The sequence below is a fragment of the Telopea speciosissima genome, chromosome 5, assembly GCF_018873765.1.
Source record: "Telopea speciosissima isolate NSW1024214 ecotype Mountain lineage chromosome 5, Tspe_v1, whole genome shotgun sequence".
NCBI lineage: Eukaryota > Viridiplantae > Streptophyta > Magnoliopsida > Proteales > Proteaceae > Telopea > Telopea speciosissima.
In genome coordinates this window covers 4,947,718-4,968,736 of record NC_057920.1, presented here as the reverse complement: position 1 = coordinate 4,968,736, position 21,019 = coordinate 4,947,718, and the positions used below count along the sequence as shown (strand labels likewise).

The following is a 21,019-nucleotide window of genomic DNA, read 5'->3' as shown; positions in this document are numbered from 1 at the left end:
TCAAAGTTTTGGAGTGAAAAATGAATGAGTGTTGAAAATATTTTACTTTAAGGAACTTGGTACACATTTGTGTTGTTGACAACCTTTTTCCTCTGTAGATTTTATTTCAATCTTGCATACTCATGAAGATTCTCACACAGCTCTCTAATGTGCATATACTGGATAGGCTAAACTAACAAGAAAGCACTCTCTTTACTAAATGTTAGAACAACCAACTTTTAAATGAAGCAATGGGTGCTTCACTTCAATACAAGAAAATGAAATAAAAACATCAAACAGTTTAAAAAAACCCTCCTCCTAAACAAATGTTTACATACACTGAGGCATGGCATGGACAAATCCACATGTCTTACGGTGCATAAACTTCACAAGCATTGAGTTTTTAAACATTTTTAAACAACTTTCAGACAAGGGGAGAAAATTAGCATGTCACGAAGTACACAAAAAGAATGCAAATGGAAGAATCGAATGAATTAAAAAAAACACATCAATGACGTGAAGTCTGAGATGACCAATCGGATTGTGCCAATCCGACCCTTCTATATATATATATATATATTTTTTTTTTTTTTTTTTTGCCTATCAGAAAAAAGTGTTGTAGAATCCAAAAATTATAAGTCAATATGGATAAAGATTTTGGCTCCTTTATAGTTAGGATGTATTTATGGGTAAAATACATTCACCATTCATAATGTAACACGTGGAGCAATGAAAAGGCATCACTATCAAACGAACTTCTCGCCTTACATACTTTCCCGATATAGAAACCTTCCTAAGAACTAAACTTCATAACAGAACAGGGAAACACTCCAACTGCCTCTATGCTCCCGGTTTCCCATTAAGAAAAGGAATCCTATTGGATCTGAGATTTATGTGTGTATATATATATATATAAGTATATATATTTTTTTTCCAAGGTAGAAGAAGGATTATTATTAGGATCACTGCTACGTTGATCTCTGTGGTTCTGATCACTACGATGCCTGGTGGAGATGATGATGCCGCCTACCACATCTCCGATCTCCCGGATGAATGCTTCGCCTACATCTTGAAGTTCCTGGGCTCCCTTGACCGCGGAAGCTGCTCTCTCGTTTGCCGCCATTGGCACCTTGTCGAGGGTCAGAATCGACATCACCTCAACCTCAGGGCCGAATCCGATCTCCTCCCCGTCATTCCCTCTCTCTTTAGTCGCTTTGATGCAGTCACCAAACTCACCCTCCAAGGTGATTACCGATTCGTCGACGACGCTCTTGTCCTCATCTCTCTCCACTGCCATAACTTAACTTGCCTCAACATCAGTCGTCGTTGTCGCCAGTTGACCGATTCAACATTAATGACCGCCGCTGTCCCCGTCAACTACACCAAAGGTATAAACGCTGTCTTCGATCGCTGTTCCTCTCTCCAAGTCATGAGTCTTACTGGCCTTCTTTATGTTGATCCTGCTGGTGCTGCTGCTGCTGACGTGCCTGTCGTGGGCCCAAGTGTTACTGCTGCGGCTGCCTCGTCCAAGAAACTCAATACCTTGGAGATCTTGGGGGGCTGCACTGGGGATTTGAATAATTTCCTCAAACACATAGTGGAACGAGCCACTGGACTGGTTGTGGTCCGTATTATCTTGGACGACTTGGATGGCCCTTCCAAATTCACGAATGCGGGGATTGTGTCTATCGCTCACCACTGCAAGCTCTTAAGGAAACTCCACATCGAAGCAAGGGATAATAAGAATAGGATAGGTGACGAGGGCCTTATTGCCATTGCCAAAGGCTGCCCTAACCTTGAGATGTTGAATCTCTGTGGTATCAATCTTACTTATTTGAGTTTGAACCTGCTCGGTGCCAATTGTCAGAATCTCGAGTACTTAATACTCTCTGGGAGTCACAAGATCGGTGACACTGAGATTTCATGCATTGCTGCTAAATGCATTGCATTAAGGTTTCTCTGGATTTCGCGCTGCCCAGCTGTCACCCATCGTGGGATGAAAGCTCTTTCTGCTGGCTGCCCTAATCTCTCAATATCTTTTTGGGTTTAGTCGCACATCGGGGTGTGATTGTGTTTTGTATATTCGCCGTTCTTCTCTTTCAAAAGTTAGTTAACTTTGGTTTTGACATGTGGTTTGTGTAATTACCAAAAGTATTAAAAAAAAATTCGTTTCATTCTGTATTTAACTTTTTCTTTTTTTTTTTTGGTTGCTAATTTCAACTTTTACTTATGGAGAAGAATCTACATCTGGCAAGGGACGTACTGGAATGCAATCCTCATACCCTACCAATGGGGAAAAAATGCCAAAGAGAACAGAGAAACTAAAAGGGTGTTACACATTTGTGTTATTGACAACCTTTTTCCCTTGTAGATTATATTTTAATTTTGCATACTCATGAATATTCTGATTTAGAAAAATTTTGTTGTTACAAAGATTTGTTACAATAAGATTGTAAGTTTTTTTTTTTTTTTTTGTCTCTGTTTTTTTTTTTAAGTTATTTTAATCATAGATAAAAGAATTTCTAAAATAAATTAAAAAGGGAAAATTACAATGCCACCCCCTAAGATTTGTATAAATTACAGCGTGATCCCCTGTGTTTCCAAATTATACAACTACACCCCCTCAGTTTTGATGATTTGTTACAGTCAGCCCCATTCCGTTATGTTATACGGAGATGGTAATTCATGACCTAAAATGATTAATTTACCGCTAATAGTCATTTGAGCTTCCCACACCCTTCCCTGCCCTGTTACTCGAACTAAGGAGCTTCCCTCCCCGTTCTGATTCTCTGCAACTTCAAAAGAGGCCGGGCGATGTATACAGGGAGGGTTCATCTCCATCCCATCCCTGCTACACGATTTGAGAAGTGTGCAACCACCGTAGCAACGTGAATCCATCTCTGAGAACTGCGATGTGGGAAAGTCATCATCGAGATTTGCAACCTACGACGACAACCTGCGAAGAAGGTCACTCTAGTAGGTAGGAGTAACTCCACACACTCTAATCAAGTTCTGATGGTCAGATCTGGATTTTTAATATTTAGGTTCCCGCAATATTAATAGGAGGGATTAATAATTGGTTTCATCGAACTCAGCTTCATATACCAATCTGCATATCCTGATGACCACCACCACCACCCTTCACTTCATTGGATTCATCGAACTCAGCTTCATATACCTCCTGGGCTCTCTTTTCTTGCTGTAATGGTTGCATCTCTTCCTGCCTTGCAGGCTCAAAGGGTTCAACACCACAAGCACCCCACTTGAGATTCTCATCTAAAAACCCAAACCCAGATGGAATTATTGGAGATGAGGAGATGGGTATGCTCTGATCAATAGAAGATCGAGTAACAAAATCAAAAGAAACCTGCAAGTTTTGGCCTTTAACATTCCAAGCAAGATTGGGGATTGGGATAATCTCCTCAAAAACATAGCGGAATGAGCCAGTACTGGACTGGTTGAGGTCCGTCTGAATCATCATAGATTTAGCGACTTCGGCCTCGCTGCAATCTCTAATTGCTCGAATCTAAAGATCTTGGTCTTTGATTCCACTTCCGAAATCACGAATGCGGAGATTGTGTCCATCGCTGACCACTGCAAGCTCCTAAGGAAATTATACATCCGAGCAAGGGATAATAAGAATAGGATAGGCGACGAGGGTCTTATTGCCATTGCCAAAGGGTGCCCTAACCTTGAGGAATTGGACCTCAGGTTTGTCAATCCTACTTATTTGAGTTTGGGCTTGCTCGGTTCCAATTGCCCTAATCTCAAGTTCTTAGTACTCTCTGGGAGTGACAAGATCGGTGACGCTGAGATTTCATGCATTGCTGCTAATTGCATTAATTGCATTAAGGTTTCTCTGGATCAAGGGCTGCCCAGCAGTCACCAATCGTGGGATGGAAGCTCTTTTTGCTGGCTGCCCTAATCTGTCAAGGTGTTTTTGGGATTCCTGGGTAATAGGTCCTTGGGTTTTACGTTAAGTGTGTGGGTTTAGTCCCACACTCCCACATGGAGGGGAGGGGAGGGGAGGGGAGGGGGGTGGCGTCTATTTTGTATATCTTTCATTCTCTCTAATTTCTTAAAACTGTGCAGTGGGGCAGTTCAGGGCGGAGGTGTGATACCCGACGAGAACTCGGACATCCAAGATCCAACCTCATTGACACTGTTTAAAGAATTTTGGAGAGGATTAAAATCTTCTTTCATTTTGTTGTTCAGAAAACTAGTTAATCTTTTGGTATTGCATGCGTTTGAAATTTGATTATATATTATATATCATGATTCATGCATGTGATTAACTTTGCTAATAAAGTATTATTTCGTTTCGTTCTATGGACTATTCACAACATTTACTTATGGAAAGGAATCACACGTGGCAAGGGAGTAGTGGAATGGAATCCCCATACCTTATACCATCTGCCATATGATAAAAAACGACAAGCAACAAACATTCTCGTTTTAAACACGTTAGCAAAAATGCTTTTAAAACGATTTTATATCATATTAAATACGTTTTGTTGCAAGCATTCTCGTTTTAAACGCGTTTAAAACACATTCCTGTTTTTTTGGCTTTTTTAAGACCTTGGACTTATTGATCAATGACTTACTTAATTGACCATATCTCTCTCTCTCGAACTTTGTTCGGATTGATTTTTTCACTGACGTAAAAATGATTCGAAGAGCTATTTTTTTCATGAAATCACCTTCAACTCAAGATCAATGCACGGATACCAAAATTAGAAACATGTATTTCAAATAAAATCCTCAATTAATATGAGAATAGTGTCATTTTTTTTTATTTCGTTTTTTTTTTTTAATATAAACATTTAAAACCCGTACCATCCGTTTTTCACTTTTTACCATTCTCTATTTTTTTTTACCGTTCTATTTGACCGTTCATTTGTAATTTTTTACTGTTTAAAACCTATACCGTAAGACTCCGTTTTTTTACCGTTTCCATTTTTGTTAACTATGATCCCAACATCGTTCTTATCTACTTCTTAAGGATGTCAAATTCTAGACAAATTCCGGTATCAAATTCTTCTAAAGTTGTGATCATTTTAAGTCATTTAATCTCAATTTCCATATTAGATTTACAAAAATATGGCATAACAATAAGGTTTAAATATTTTTTTCATTGAAAAGATAGTAACATTGTTTTTTATTAGGGAATTGTTAAAAAGGAAAGAGATCGCGGTAAAAGAAAAGGTAGTAATATCATGAACTACAAAAGCAATATAATTTAGTTGATGGGGGCAATTTTTTATCAAGATGGATGAACATTATTAAAAGGGAAAATATCATCCCCTCCTTTCTAAGTTTGCCTAATATCAATTCAGTACCCAAGTTTTGAAAAATATCTATCCCTTTTCCTACTTTATAAAGATTCTATCAATCGTACCTTAGCCGTTAAAAAAAGCCATTAAGGGATGATGTGGCATGTATAAAATTTGTAAAACCCCAAAATACCCTTAACCCAACCCAACCCTAACCTAACCTAATCTAACCTAACGTTCTCTCTCCTCTCTCACTCCTCCCCATCCCTCGTTTCTCTTTCCTTCTTTCTTCTCCAATGTACACCACCACGTCACACCTGCAACTCTTCTTCTCCAACGAAACCAGTGAAAGAATCACATAATCAAAATAAATAGGAGCAAAGTGGAAGTCCTAGTTGCATTTGAAGGGCCTCTGAAGTAACTAGTTGCAGAAAAAAAAAGTAAACGAAACTGAATTTTGAATAGTTAATTAATCCTCTATATCCAGTTCGTGGATATTCGACAACGAAATCTCAGGAGGAAAGTTAGACAGTGCAGAAAATCTTTTGTTTTTTTTTCCATAATTTCTCCTCCGTTCTATAGTTCTATTACGAACAGTTGGATTTTCAGAGAAAGAAAGACTGTTTCTTCCCTTTTTTTCCTCTTACAAATAGTTTTTCTCTCTGTGGATTCCAGAGAAAGAAACTCTACCAAAACCCAAATGACCCAACTGGTACAACTCCATCCAGACACTTTTCTTCCTTTTTTTCTCTCTCTTACAAACAGTTTTTCTCTCCGTGGATTCCAGAGAAAGAAACTCTACCAAAACCCAAATGACCTAACTGGTACAACTCCATCCAGACACTTTCAGCTTCAATTCCCGCACAGAAATTTTCTTTCTGCTCTATTTCATCATCGATTTGGAATTGACAGTTTCCCTCTTCCATTGCCCTTCTTTCCTCAAATTTCCATTTCTCTCAATCAGTCCATCCCTTTCTTTCCCTTTCCTTCTCTCTTCCCTTTCAGATTTGTGACCTTTCTTTTTCTTTTTCTCTAACCCCAATCTTGTTCTACTTACAGCGGGTGGGAAAAAAACATTCTTTTAAGTTCTAATAAGTGTTGGTTGGGCTGTTAATCTAACTTTGTAGAGTGAACATGAAGAGAAAGAAATATCAGGGATTGGTGAAACAAACCAATCAACAGTAGTCCTTCCATTGGATCCAGTACTGAAACATGAAGAAAATCCCAAGATCGGGATGACCACCATAGCTCCTCCTGCGGCCAATGAATTGGAATCCACCCCCGTCTTTGTCGACGCTGCTTCTGAAGAACAATCATTGAAAGCCGCAGCTGTTGATCAAACGGGAAACATAGAGAATTATCAGAAGGAAGAGAGAAAAGAAAAGTAATAGATGGACGGTGGTGGTGTTCGCCGGAGAAGAAAGAAGGAAAGAGAAACGAGGGATGGGGAGGAGTGAGAGAGGAGAGAGAATGTTAGGTTAGGGTTGGGTTAAGGGTATTTTGGGGTTTTACAAATTTTATAAATACCACATCATCACTTAATGGCATTTTTTAACGGTTAGGGTGGGTGCGATTGATATAATCTTTATAAAGTATGGGAGGGGATAGATATTTTTCAAAACTTGGGTACTGGATTGATATTAGAAAAACCTAGAGAGGAGGGGATGATATTTTCCCTTAATAAAATTTACTTTCTATCAAAAAAACACAGGATGAACATTATTAAAATTTATCACTTTTGCCATAGCATGATTTGAATGATTAAGAAGTGGAGATGGAGTTCCTATTTTTCGGGAACTTACCTTTTCGTTTCATATACATCAACTCAGGATATACATTCGTTCCTATCTAGTAGGCTCACTGCCACTCAAAGTCCTCCCTCCCTCCCTCCCTCCCTCCTGTATCAATTCAGAAATTCACCGTCGTTCTCCCGGGCCAGTTGGCTTCGACTGCCGGAATCTCAAATCGCCGTCGCAATAGCAACCCCACTCATCATTGTATCTACACCAGATCAACGGCCCTGATCTCCCCAATGTCCGGCGTCTACGATGCCTATCCCCATCTCCTTCCCATCGGTAATGCCGATGACCTCCCGGATGAGTGCCTGGCCTACATCTTCAAGTCCCTGGCTTCCCTAGACCGCGAAAACTGCTCTCTCGTCTGCTGCCGTTGGCTCCGTGTAGAGGGTCAGAGCCGACATCGTCTCTCCCTCAAGGTCGAATTCAATCCCCTCACCAACGTCCCTTCTCTCTTCACTCGCTACGACGCTGTCACCACACTCGCCCTCAAATGTGTTCGCAAAAGCAGATCCATCCACGTCAGCGACGGTGCTCTTGTCCTCATCTCTCTCCACTGCCGTAACCTCACTAGCCTCAACCTCCATTCTTGCCGTAATTTGACCGATGTAGGCATGACCGCTGTCGCTGTCAATTGCAAGGAATTGAAGAAGCTCTATTGTAATTCCTGCAAATTTGGTGCCAAAGGCGTGAACGCTGTCCTCGATCACTCTTCCTCCCTCGCAGAGCTCTCCATCGTGAGTCTTGGCGGACTCACTGACGGTTCCACTGCGACGCCTATCGGTCTAGGCGTCGCTGCAAACTCCCTCAAGAAAATCAGCATAAAAAAACTCAAAAACGGCCAGTGCTTCGGACCCCTTATTATTGGTTCCAAGAATCTAAGAATCTTGAAGATCTCCCGCTGCGATGGGGAATGGGATCAGGTCCTGAAAGCCATGGTAGAACAAGTCACTGGTCTAATTGAGGTCCATCTGAAGGCATATCGATTTACCGATGTTGGTCTCGCTGCTATCTCTACTTGCTCGAATTTGAAGATCTTGGACCTTGTTAGTACTTACGAGTGCACGAATGTAGGGCTTGTGTCCATCGCTGAACACTGCAAGCTCCTAAGGAAACTCCAAATACGTGGAGGGGACATAGGTGACGAAGGTCTTACTGCCATTGCCAAAGGGTGCCCTAACCTTGAGGAGTTGGTTCTCTGTTGTGTCAATCTTATTACTTGTTTGAGTTTGGGACTGCTCGGGTCCAATTGCAAGATTCTGGAGCGCTTAGCATTGTGTTGGAATTACGAGCTTCGCGATGCTGAGATTTCATGCATTGCTGCTCAATGTATTGCATTACAGTATCTCACTATCAAGCACTGCCCTTCTGTCACCAATCATGGGATGGAAGCGCTTTCTTGTAAGGGAGTAACTCGTGAGGTTTGGCCGTTTTGGGTTGATTTTACGGGTAATTGCAAAAAACATTTTGGGTGATACACCTTATCCATATCATTTGATACTTACAACCATGTCAAGGGTTTTGTTTCCCCATTTACAAGGTCCTTTGTTATTACGGTTTTGAAATCGTACTTATAACACATTTATAGTTGCGGTTTGTTAAAATCATAGTAAAATATCTGTTATTGTAAATGTATTTTGTTGTAGTGTTTTGTTATCTATGATGCACGTTGGATTGATTAATGGCGTTAATAACAGTGGAAGGACTCAATTTTCCTCCACCCATGGTAAATGACATGAGAGTATTTTGGAACAAACTCAAACTCTAGTATGGTGGGTGAACCGTCCTCAATAGGTGGAAGAAAACTTTATTTGTAGTGTAATTATATAAAGAACACTTCTACAATAGTATTATTTCACTCTATGGGAATCTGTTTTCTTTTTTTTTTCTTTTTTTTCTTTTTTTGTTAATAACAACATTATTTCATGGGATTGGATTCACATGTCGTGAGCAATGGAAAATCACAAAGTATTAGGAGGATAGAAAGCATGAAAGGGTTGTACACATCAGCCGTGTCTACAGCCTTTTCCTTTGTGGATTTATTTATTTATTTTTATTTTCCGGTATTGGGAGCTTTTATATATATCTTACTTTTTTATAGGAGGGAATGGGGAATAGGGAGGGGGTTGAATCCTAAGTGTTGCCATACATTCTCAAGTATGTTTGTGCTTTTTGTTTTAATTAGTTGTTTTTATCGCCCGAGAATGCAAAATTACCTAGAATATATGCATTTCAAGAATACATACCAAATGCTGCTTAAGATTACCACTATCGGATTTCTTGATTACATGTTAACTTGTCTTAGATCTATAACATTTGCCATTGTTCTTTAGTGATGTCCAAATTATTAGAATCTAAATTATAGGATTATCTTCAAATTTGTAGTTGAAGCTAGGCTTGAAGCATAAAAATAAAAATAAAAAAAAGGATTTCCTACACCTTTTAAATATCCTCATGATCCTTTGGATGCTCTTTTAGTTTTGCTATGATTGGAATCATTACATTTAGATATGGATAAATTACACGTCACCCCTTGATTTTTGAAAATACTCAAATCACCTAGCTTCCAAGAACCTGAGGACCTTGAGGAACAGTCAACGGGTTCATCTAGAGACACTCAAAAGCGACATCGACATCAGTCTTGCTGCTACCTCTCTAAGAATTTTTATCCTCTCAATTACACTGCCCGTACTTGAGGGAGGTGGACCCCACCTCGGGCAGTGTGTTTGGGCAAGGAATAGGATAGTCATTTCTGCCTCCTCTATTAGATGTACTTGAGGTCAAGTACGGACAGTGTAATTGAGAAGATAAAGATCCCATCTCTAATTGCTCAAATTTGGAGATCTTGCACCTTACTATGACTCAATTGCACGAATGCGTGGCTTGTGTCCAATTATGACCACAGCAAGCTCTTGAGGGAACTCCACATCTACGAATGGACGAAAGAGAATATGTTAGGTGACAAATTTCTTATTGCCATTGCCAAACGGTGCCCTAAGCTTGAGGAATTGGTTCTTATTGGTGTTGATTCTACTTGTTTGAGTTTGGACCTACTCGCTGCCAATTGCCAGAATCTTGAGCGCTTATCACTCTATGAGTGTGAAACAATCGGTGACGCTGAGATTTCATGCACTGCTCCAGCTAAATGGATCGCATTAAAGTATCTCAGTATTAAGGACTCCCTTGTCACCGATCAAGGGGTTGAAGCGCTTTTTGGTAAGGATGTCAAAATCATACTAAAATAGAAAATCGAACCTAAAATTGAATCGAATCGAATTAATTTGGTTTGGTTTTGATTCTGGTATATGGTATTCCAATTTGGTTCGATTTGATTTTGTTTTCATACTAAGACCCATCGATTTGAACTGAAATCGAATCAAAATAAACACTTAATCAAAAGCTATATATTTTTTAAAATTTTTGGTAATCATACCTTATTCCATTTTCCTATGTTTTTTTTTTCATATTTCACTTTTGATGGGATAAAACAAAAAACCTTGTAAATTTTCTTTGTATTTTTGGTAACCATCTAACAGAATGACTTTTCATATTCCACATTCAAAGTTTTCTTTATTTCCCTTTCTCAGTTTCTCGATTTCCCTTTTCAACTTCTAATCTTCAAGAGTGCAATCGAATTAGAACTGTACCCCAAAACTGAATTAGATTCGAATTGAAACCATATTTGAAAATCGAATTAGAACCATAATTGAACCGAACCAAATAGGTTTGAATTCGATTGATGATCCCATAACCGACTCTATTTTCAATTCGATTTCGGGTCACACCCTCAAGTCATGAAACCAAACCGATTGACACCCTTACTTTTTTATTGCTGCCCTAATCTGGTCAAGGTGAATGCTTGGAATTGCAGCGTAGTAACTCGTGAGGGTGCTTTATTCATTGGCTTTCAACTTGACTACTAGAGAAATCGAGAATCATAATATTTGGCTTATAAACACGGTCTATATCATATATATTTCCCTCTTTATACGGTACCAGGACTCCTAATCAGAAACAAATTCAATGTCATTATTTGAAAGTCAGAGTCAACATGTTCATTCTTACTTGACCTTGGAGAGTGTTGCTTTTTAATCTGTGTTCGGTCTGAATATTAAATACCACTCGAAGTCCTCTTTTCAGAATTCAGTTTATAGTAGATTGAAGAAAAACTAGTCTCCGTCCTCTCTGATCGCATCAAAAGAGCAGATCCACGGCCCTGATCTCCCCAATGCCTGGCTTCGGCAACGATCGCTACGCCCATCTCCTTCCCATCAGTAATGCCGATGACCTCCCCGATGAGTGCCTGGCCTACATCTTCAAGTCCCTGAATTCCCTCGACCGTGAAAGCTGCTCTCTCGTCTGCCGCCGTTGGCTTCGTGTAGAGGGTCAAACCCGACATCACCTCTCCCTCAATGCTGAATCCAATCTGATCCTCCCCTGCATCCCTTCTCTCTTCACTCGCTACGACGCCGTCACCACACTCACCCTCAAATCGGTTCGCCCTTGCGGATCCGTCCTCATCAGTGACGAAGCTCTTATTCTCATCTCTCTCCACTGCCGTAACCTCATTAGCGTAAACCTCCATGCTTGCCTCGAATTAACCGATAGAGGCATGGCCGCTGTCGCTGTCAATTGCAAGGGATTGAAGAAACTCTATTGCGATTCCTGCGAATTTGGTGCCAAGGGAATGAACGCTGTCCTCGATCACTCTTCCTCCCTCCAAGAGCTCTACGTCGTGAATCTTGGCGGCCTTACTGAAGATTCCTCTGTTATCGGTCCAGGCGTCGCTGCGTACTCCCTTAAGAAAATCTGCATAAAAGGGATCCACAATGGCCAGTGCTTCGGACCCCTAATTATTGGTTCCAAGAATCTCAAAACCTTGGAGATCTCACTCTGCTATGGGGATTGGGATCAGATTCTCGAAGCAATGGCGGAGGAACGAGTCACTGGTCTGGTTGAGGTCCATCTGAAGACAATCCGATTTACCGATGTAGCTCTTGCTGCTCTCTCGAATTGCTCGAATCTGAAGATCTTACACCTTATTAATATTTACTACTGCAAAAATGTCAAGCTCATAGGGCAACTCTACATCAATGGAGGGAAGATAGGTGACGAGGGACTTACTGCCATTGCCAAAAGGTGCCCTAATCTTGAGGAATTGGTTCTCAGTGGTGTCAATCCTACTTGTTTGAGTTTGGGCGTGGTGGCTACCAATTGCCAGAATCTCGAACGATTAGCACTTTGTCGGAGTAACACGATTGGTGACGCTGAGATTTCATGCATTGCTGCTGCTCAATGCATCGGATTAAAGCATCTCGTTATCATGGACTGCCCGGGTGTCACCCACCATGGGATGGAAGCTCTTTTAACTACTGGATGCCCTAATCTGGTCAAGGTGAATGTTTGGAATTGCAAGAGAGTAACTGATGAGGTTTGGCCGTTCTGGTCCGATTTCACTGCTAATTCCAAATCATATTTTGACTGATACGATACACCCAATCCATCAATATCAGTGTGCTCTGTTGTGGCAAATTTGGAAGATTAATTACAAACAAATCTATTTTTAACCATGTTCAACCCAATTTAGATCCTCCACTGCCGAGCTGCCCGGCGGGACCGTGCTGCCTAGACACGGCAAGGCATGTAATGACCGTCTTATCCCTACTCGAGCAGCACGATCCTGCCGGGCAGCTCGACAGTAGAGGATCTAGATCCTGTTCAACCGGACTTACTATGTTGTTATTTAACATCTTAAGAATCAGGCGGCTCCATCTCTGAAGTATCCTTTGCCATTAAGGTGTATCCAGTATCCCCCAAATCATACTTTGCTTATACTAATATTGGTACATGGAATTAATGCTTGCTTTAACAAAGAAAAGAGGGAGGGTGTTCTCTTTATAAGTATGGCAATGGGTCATTTGTTGTTGCCAAATGTAAGGCCAGTATCGGATTTTATGGAGTAGGGATGTAAATGGATGGGATTTGGCTCGAATACAGATCGGATGTGATCGGATTTGGATATTCCTTGGATGAATATGAATACCTCTAAATGGATTCAACTAGATCCGCATGAGGATCGAATTCGGATTTTCGATCATCTGTTTACATCTCTGCCTTGTGTAACCCAGACCTTCCTCCCTCTAACGGATACAATTCACTTTCAATTCATATCTCTTAGATCATGATTCTCTTTTCCTCATATTCTAGAACCTATTGAATCTTCAAAAACTGTCAAGATCATTATTTATTTATTTTTTACTATTAAGTATTTGGATTCTTTTTCGAACGAATTTTTATCGAAATATTCAGATCTTTTTCTGGATAATCTCTAAACGAATACGGATATCCCTAAACGAATACGGGATGCCGATCGAATTCAAATTTTTGTTTATTCATTTACATCCCTAACCAGGAGGATCTATGTGAGAAGGCTGTAGTGCTGGACACATTGGCTGGGTTTAGATCCTTTTGTTATATATTTTATTTCATTCTTTGCATACCCCAAACAAATTACCAAATATGAAAGATACAGATTATCTTTTGTGGGAAGTTGGGATGTATATGGAAGTTGAGAGTAAAGGAATAAATAAGACCACAACTTTAAAATAAGACCACAACTTTAGGGTTCTAAGAGTCTAAGTGTAAGAGAGAGGGGTGAAACCCTCTGTCACCCCCTCTACAAAAGGCGAGCCTCATTCTTTTCCACAAGCACACCCATTAGCCCGTGGGATTCTGTGGGATTTGAGTGATATAGAAGTTGAGAATGAATAGGAATATGGAAAGTGATTGAATTTAGATTATTTGGGGGAACTTCCCTTTTTGTTTGATGACGCGTGAAGAGAAAGGAAAGAAGTTTGAGATTCTAGAACGAGTACGAATAGGGAAAGTTGTTACCTTCTCTCCCGATTTCTCGGATGAAGCAAACTGTACTGGGAATGGATACCCATTAGAACCATATATTAACGGATGAATTTCATCTCTATCATGCATCGTTGATGTTGTTAGGATTGGAATATTGATTAATGTTGCTCTTATTACTATAATATCTAGTATTATTTCGGATTTCAAAATTAAGAAATCCTAGTTACGTTTACAAACCATAAATGCGTTCGCGAATGAAAAAGAAGAAAAACAATTTATTGCATTTGTGGTTCTTCACAACATTTCTGGATTTCAAACCTCATGTCCATCGCATGTGCACCATGCTCAGGATTTTCAGCTCAATCCATGTCATCTAAATGGGAGCTCATCCACATGACGAGCTCTAATGCCACCACAAGATGTATAGCGCAACCCCCCCCCCCCAACCTATAGAGGAGCCAAATCAAAGCCCCCCCATGGAGAAGCCAAATTCGAAAACACCCCAAGATTTCTTCATGAATGAAAACTTCATCAAACTCACCCTACAAGACAAGGGGGGAGAGAGAAAAAACAAAAAGCTAGGTACTTCACCACATAAATGTTTTTTATATCTTCAATCTCTACCTTGGCTTTCTTTTCATACTTTTTAGGAAAAAGGTTTAGTGCAGGGCCATACTCGTTCCACGAATGTGCCTTCAACCGTGAGATGGGAATGTAGGGCTTTGTACCATGCCTTCTCTACTTTTTATTCAAGTTTCAACTTTCAATGAATGAGATAAAAGAAGGGTGTTAATCGGTCAGGTTGGTTTGGTCAGATTCAATCGGGCAGACTCGGTCTTTGGAATATACTGGGTCAAATCGAAATCAGTCTGACAAAAGAAGCTTCATTTTTTTATACTGTTACACCACATTCTATGTACTAATCTTAACTCTACACGTGGCCAATCTGGGATCGCAAGCAAGATTGAATCAGAAGCATGCCAAAGAAGAATCACACATACGACGGTTACAGAGGCAGGCCCACTAAAGCAATTCTATAACCGGGTAGAGGTCCTGCGTGCTCTTCCACGTGTTTCAAGAATCATTAGATCCCGAGATCCAAGGAAAATGGCTGTTAGAGTGGGAGTTTCCTAAATCCATGCTCCCAAAAAAAGAAAGACAAAAAAAGGAAGGATTGTCTCAGATCCTCCCCGACCATTATAAATAAGAAGCCCTGATGTTCATAAAAAGGGTTCAATAACTAATAAAGATATTCTATTGCTTCACAGCACTCTGGCTTTCCCAATTTCTTCCAGCTCTGAAGTAGTTTGACAGTTGTGTTCTTGGAGAATATCTCTCCGGCAAATTTCTTTGCACAACAGATACTATATTGGATCAAATCAAAACCAGTCCGATAAAAGAAGTCTTGATTTTGGTTCGATCCCAGTTTAATGTTTATTATAATTATATAAAAATTATGGGGAAAAAATGGTTTTTTGGTTTCCGATCTTGTATCAGTTTTTAATCGGGTTTGGTCAGGTTTTGATTTCGATCATACTATTCAGTTGAATCCATTTTTTCATTTTTCTGATTCCATACAAGCCCTAAGTAGAGTCGGTCCGATAAGGATTCAGTTCGATCTAGGATAAATCGATGTTAGTTTCAATGGTCCAACCAATTCAGCTACAATTTCACACCTTTAAGAAGAAGATAAGAGCGATCTTGGGATTTTTTTGTTTTTTTTGATAAGTAGATGTTGGGGATGGAATCCACTCACTCTCTTGAATTCCATCCGTATAATGAAACCATTTTTCATCATGGCAGATCTGTGAATGCATGGCTTGATCCTTGGATTCCAAATCATGAAGTTTCGGCTGCACTATTTCCCCTTCCTTTAGGGGCACCAGACACAATAGTAGACTTTATTGATCAGTCTACCCATTCTTGGAACATGAATCTGATTCTATTTTGGTGGCCTCAAGATATTGCATCAGAAATTTTATCTATTCCTCTCTCACTTCAAAATCAAGAGGACAACTGGATATGGCCTTTCACATCTTCAGGGAATTTCTCTGTGGCCTCTGCATATCGTCTGGCAATTTAGAATGTAGACCATCAGCCATTTCCATATTGAAAACAACTTTGGCATATTAAAACTTCAACCCTATCCGTTAGATTCTTTTCATTACACGTGTCATGTCCAAAATGCAGGGCCAAAAGATGACTGCTATTTTGGAGACCGTAGAAGATCTGAATCCTATTAAAACGGCTGGAAAATTCTTCTAGAAGGTACTCCAATTCCACATAGTTTGAATTCAAGAGGGATGCATTTAAATACTGTGTCAAGAAGAAACTGTCACTCCGACTCACTTATTTCTAAGTTGTCCAGACACTCATAGGAAAGTTCTATCAATTGCCTTGTTTCACAATTTTCAGAACATTATCATTGAAAGTGATAATTTACTGGTTATCAACCTCTTGAATGGCACTGCAGTTTCAGTTCCTTGGCGCATTAGTCATTTAATTAAAGACTGTCTTTCCTTAGCTCAGCTTTGTGGACGTGTTAGGTTCATTCATACATATCGAGAAGAGAAGTTGCTGTTACTTGCGCTTCGTTCGGCCTTCAAAGAAGATCCTCTTTTGTGTGGAATCAAACTCCTCCACCTTTTGTATTATGACTCTACCAGTTGTTCTTTTCCCCGATTTGTATCTTCTAGAGTTGTTGCCAAAGAAATATAAGTTTTTCTATTTATCAAAAAAAAAATACGTGAATGATAAAAGAAGTTGAGAATGAGTAGGACAACGGAAAGTAATTGGAGAGAGATTATTTTGGGGAACTACTCTTTTTGGTTTGATTTGGGAATTGAGAATGAATAGAAAAGATGAGTGGGGGGGCCTCTGATGAGGCATAAAACACCCCTCCTATCAGAGGCTGCCACATGGCCGACCCGACCTCAGTCTGAGAACCGAGTTGGGCCGAGCAGGAGACCGGGCCGACCCCATCTCCGATAAGTCACCTGACAGAACCAGATTCGAGCGAGCTAGCCGGTGGCTGAGGCCGAGCTCATACAGGTCAGCCATAGACTCCTGGCCGAGCTTGCGGCCGAGACCAACCTCTTGGGCCGACCTCCCTTGCCGACCTCCTCTGCCGACCCCCTGGGCCGACCTCCGAGGCGAAGCCCTCCTCCACTGAAGCTGCCATAGCACCCCACCGGGGATCTCCGGGCCACGTCAGCGCATCCCGAGAATCACGGGATAGGGATCGAGCCACGATCCCAGCGCAACACGGAATCGCACTCTACATGGACTCTTACCTTAATAAGAGTCCGACCCCGAAAATAGCTCTCCACTCCGCTCTACGCGAGAGAACCTTCCGAAAGAAGGACTCCTACCATACTAGGACTCTCCCAACCGCCTCATCTCCTCCTCACTCTATAAATACACAGGTATGGAGCACCATTGATCATCTGGCTTTTTACTAGCTGTTACGCTGTTGCATTGGAGACCTGACTTGAGCATCGGAGAGTCCTAGGCCGGAGCCACACCGGCTCTCTTGTGCTCATCACTTGGTTTTTGCAGGCTCATCCGTGGGCGAACCGGGCATCGGAGGTTTTCACACGCAACAGATTTGGCACCGTCTGTGGGAACGACATCATCAAGCATCGTCGTTTCTACCAACTTCAAGAGCAACAATAATGGTGCACACGAGATAAGGGCAGCATGGCTCAACTTTCCGCACGGACGAGCCACAACCCGTTGGGCAGACGAGGCGATCACCGCCCCCCGAAGCCTCTCGGCAGGGGATAAACAGAAGACCCCCTCGGGCAGGGGGTGCGCAGCCCATCACGGGCACCATTCCCCCACCAGAAGGTGGGAATGGGGGAGGTGTGCTAACCACGGCGGCTGCGGCCGGGTGCAGGCCGAGCCAAGCTTGGACGGGATGGGCCTACCGGCGCCGCCACCCTTGCCGGAGAGTTTGGACCCCGAAGCCCCGGCAAACAATCGACAGGTTATGGACTTGCAGTTGCAGATGCTCCACACCAACGAGATGCTGCGCACCTTCATGAACCAGATGGCCCGAGGCGGGCTGATGGGCCAACCACTGGCTGCGCCCCCTCCAGCTTCGGTCCGCGCAGAGAGGAACTTACAGCAAAATGGTGGCCGGCGTAGGGCCGAGCCTAGCCGAGCCGCGTCCTCACACCCGTCTCGTCAGAAGACTCCACCTCCGCGCCCTAGTAGAGGCGCTCGGCGGGATGAGCAAGAGCATCGCCAAAGCCCGCGAACAGGGTAGGAAATCGAACCAGCCAGCTCGGTAGCGAGGAGGTCGGTATTTTCTGGACGGCTCGGAGAGGACGAACAGCCGAGAAGATTCCGAGAACAAGGGAAAGAACCGAATGAACGACGCGTTGCGAAACAAGCAGAAGGATCTCGTCATAACCCCCGGCGTCAAAACTCGCCTACCCGAGAAGAACAGCAGGGGAGCCCCCGTGGGTCCAACTTCCAGGAGGAAAGAAGAACAAGAAAGGATGGCGAGGACCGAGCTGACCAGAATGGCCGACCACAACCGGACGGCCGACCCTACCGACCACGGGCCGAGGAGCCAGTTGGCCGAGCACCTGAAACCGAGCTGGAGAGGCGGCTACGAGACTTGGCGGAGCAAGTGGAGGGGTTGAAAAAACAAGCAACCCCGGACGCCTATTCGTTGGTCGGGCGTCACCCATATCCTCCTGAGATCATGACCGCGCCGCTACCAAACGGGTTCAAACCTCCCCCGTTCGACCGATATGACAGGACGACCAACCCGACAGATCACATCAACTACTTTAATGCGATGATGACCATGTACGGGGGAACCGAGATCGTTTCTTGTCGAGCCTTCCCCGCATCCCTCAAGGGCGCGGCGACCTCATGGTTCTCCTGGTTGCCGCCGAACTCTATAAAGAGCTTCGCTCAACTCTGTCGAGCATTCGTCACGCGCTTCCAGAGTAGTATGAAACACAAGAAGACAACGGTCAACCTCCTCAGCGTGAAGCAAAGGCCCGACGAGTCGATCCGAGCATTCATCTCCCGCTTCAACAAGGAATCCTTAGATATCAAGGATTTGGATGAGGCCACGGCCCATACGGCTATGAGCAACGAATTGGCCGACATGGACCTCATCAAGGACTTGGCCCGGAAGCCGACCAGAAACCTGGCCGAGCTCTTAGAAAGATGCAATGAATTTGCAAATATGGCCGAGGTCCTCCAGGCCCGAAAGGGAAACGAAGCCTGGCCCGACAAGAAAAGGCCGACAACAGAAGACCGTAGGGAAGACAAACGGCCCAGGACGGATCGCCGAGCTGACAGGTCGGACCGAGCTCGGAGCCCTGACTACACTCCACTGAATACCTCGCGCAAGGAGATCTTGATGCAAATACAGGACGGGGGGTACATCCGCCGACCCCGACCGATGCAAGCGGGGTCATCTCGGAATCCCAACAAATATTGTCAGTTCCACAAGGACACCGGTCACGACACCGAGGATTGCTATCAACTGAAAAGAGAAATCAAAGAGCTGATAAAAGCGGGCCATTTGAAGCGATACGTCAAAGGAGGCCAAGAAGATCGTGGGGGTCGGCGGCCCGAAGAGCGGGATCAAAGAAGAGCCGAGCCTAGGCCCGACAATAGGCGAGTCAAACGAGAGGAAGATAAAGTCCGAACTGAGAAGAAAGAGGACGGGTCCGGGCCGAGCAGTGATAAGGGAGCCCCCATATACACTATCCTCGGAGGGCCCGGACAAGAGACTACTCAAAAGGCTAAGACAAACGCACGGTTCATCGGAGTTGCGGAGATGCCCACCAAGAAGCTCAAGCCAGCGTTGACGATCTCCTTCACCGAGGCCGACCTCGAAGGTATAAGTTTACCTCATGATGATGCTTTAGTGGTGCAGGTAGAAATTGCGAACAGACCCGTCCACCGTGTATTAGTCGATACCGGCGCATCCGTGGACCTTATGTCACTAGAAGCGTACCGACAATTTGGCTTCAGCGACGAAGCGCTCAAGCCGGAAGGCACCTCACTTCACGGGTTCTCGGGAGCTACCGCGACCATCAAAGGCTCAATCGACCTACTGGTCACGATTGGGCAAGCTCCATGCCAGGCGACGATTCAAGTCAAATTCATGGTGGTATGGTCGGTAGTGGCTTTCAACGCCATACTCGGCCGTCCTTCATTGACCACTCTCCAAGCCATCATCTCCCCGATACACTTGAAGATGAAGTTCCCCACCGAGAACAGTGTCAGCGAGGTCTAAGGCGACCAGAAGAAAGCGGGAGTGCTATGCTACTTTTGTCAAGCAAAACAAAGGTAATGTCCGAGGAATGGCAATGTGCGTCGAGCACCTCCCCGAGGATCAACGGGATGAGCTTATCGAGAGGAAAAGACGACCCGTGGAAGATCTGACCCCATTTCATCTCAGCAAAGATGACCCAGCAAAGGTGGTCCAGCTCGGATCATTACTGAATGAAGATCAAAGGAATCAGCTCGGAGCCTTCTTAAAGGCAAACACCGATGTCTTTGCCTGGTCGGCCGTCGACATGAAGGGCATACCCAGGCATATAGCCGAACACCGGCTCCACGTGGACCCGGGTCGAAAATCAATTCGGCAGAAGAGAAGGAACTACGCACTTGATCGACAAACCGCGATCAAAGAAGAGGTGGAGAAGCTTCGCCGCTCAGGGTTCATCCGAGAAGAAAAATTCCTGACTTGGTTGGCTAACGTCGTCATGGTCCCTAAACCGAACGGAAAGTGGAGAATGTGTGTCGATTACACCGACCTCAACAAGGCTTGTCCAAAAGATGAGTACCCGCTACCTCGAATCGACCTCTTGATCGACGCCACGGCAGGTCACGAGATGCTGAGTTTCATGGACGCGTATTCCGGCTACAATCAAATCATGATGCATGAGGAGGACGAGTCATACACGGCATTCCGAACTGACCAAGAAAATTTTTGTTACAAGGTCATGCCGTTCGGATTGAAAAACGCCGGAGCGACATACCAGCGCCTCGTGAACTATATATTCCACGGGCAGATCGGAAGAAACATGGAAGTCTACGTGGACGACATGTTGGTGAAAAGTTTGAAGGCCG

At 43.2% G+C, this 21,019-nt stretch overlaps 2 protein-coding genes and 1 pseudogene across 2 annotated transcripts; all 3 read left to right on the top strand.

Moving 5' to 3' along the window:
• The first annotated feature begins 979 nt into the window (after positions 1-979).
• On the top strand, positions 980-6,640 carry LOC122661766 (annotated as a pseudogene).
• Positions 6,641-6,643: 3 nt separating this feature from the next.
• LOC122661765 (F-box protein At1g47056-like) lies at positions 6,644-10,971 on the top strand. Its single transcript, XM_043857271.1, has 3 exons — positions 6,644-6,658; positions 7,108-8,455; positions 10,880-10,971. The coding sequence occupies exons 1-3, from the start codon at positions 6,644-6,646 to the stop codon at positions 10,969-10,971; spliced, it is 1,455 nt and encodes a 484-aa protein (XP_043713206.1).
• A 689-nt stretch (positions 10,972-11,660) lies between these two features.
• LOC122661764 (F-box protein At1g47056-like) lies at positions 11,661-12,533 on the top strand. Its single transcript, XM_043857268.1, has one exon. It carries the CDS (start codon positions 11,661-11,663, stop codon positions 12,531-12,533), a length of 873 nt encoding a protein of 290 aa, XP_043713203.1.
• Positions 12,534-21,019: the final 8,486 nt, after the last annotated feature.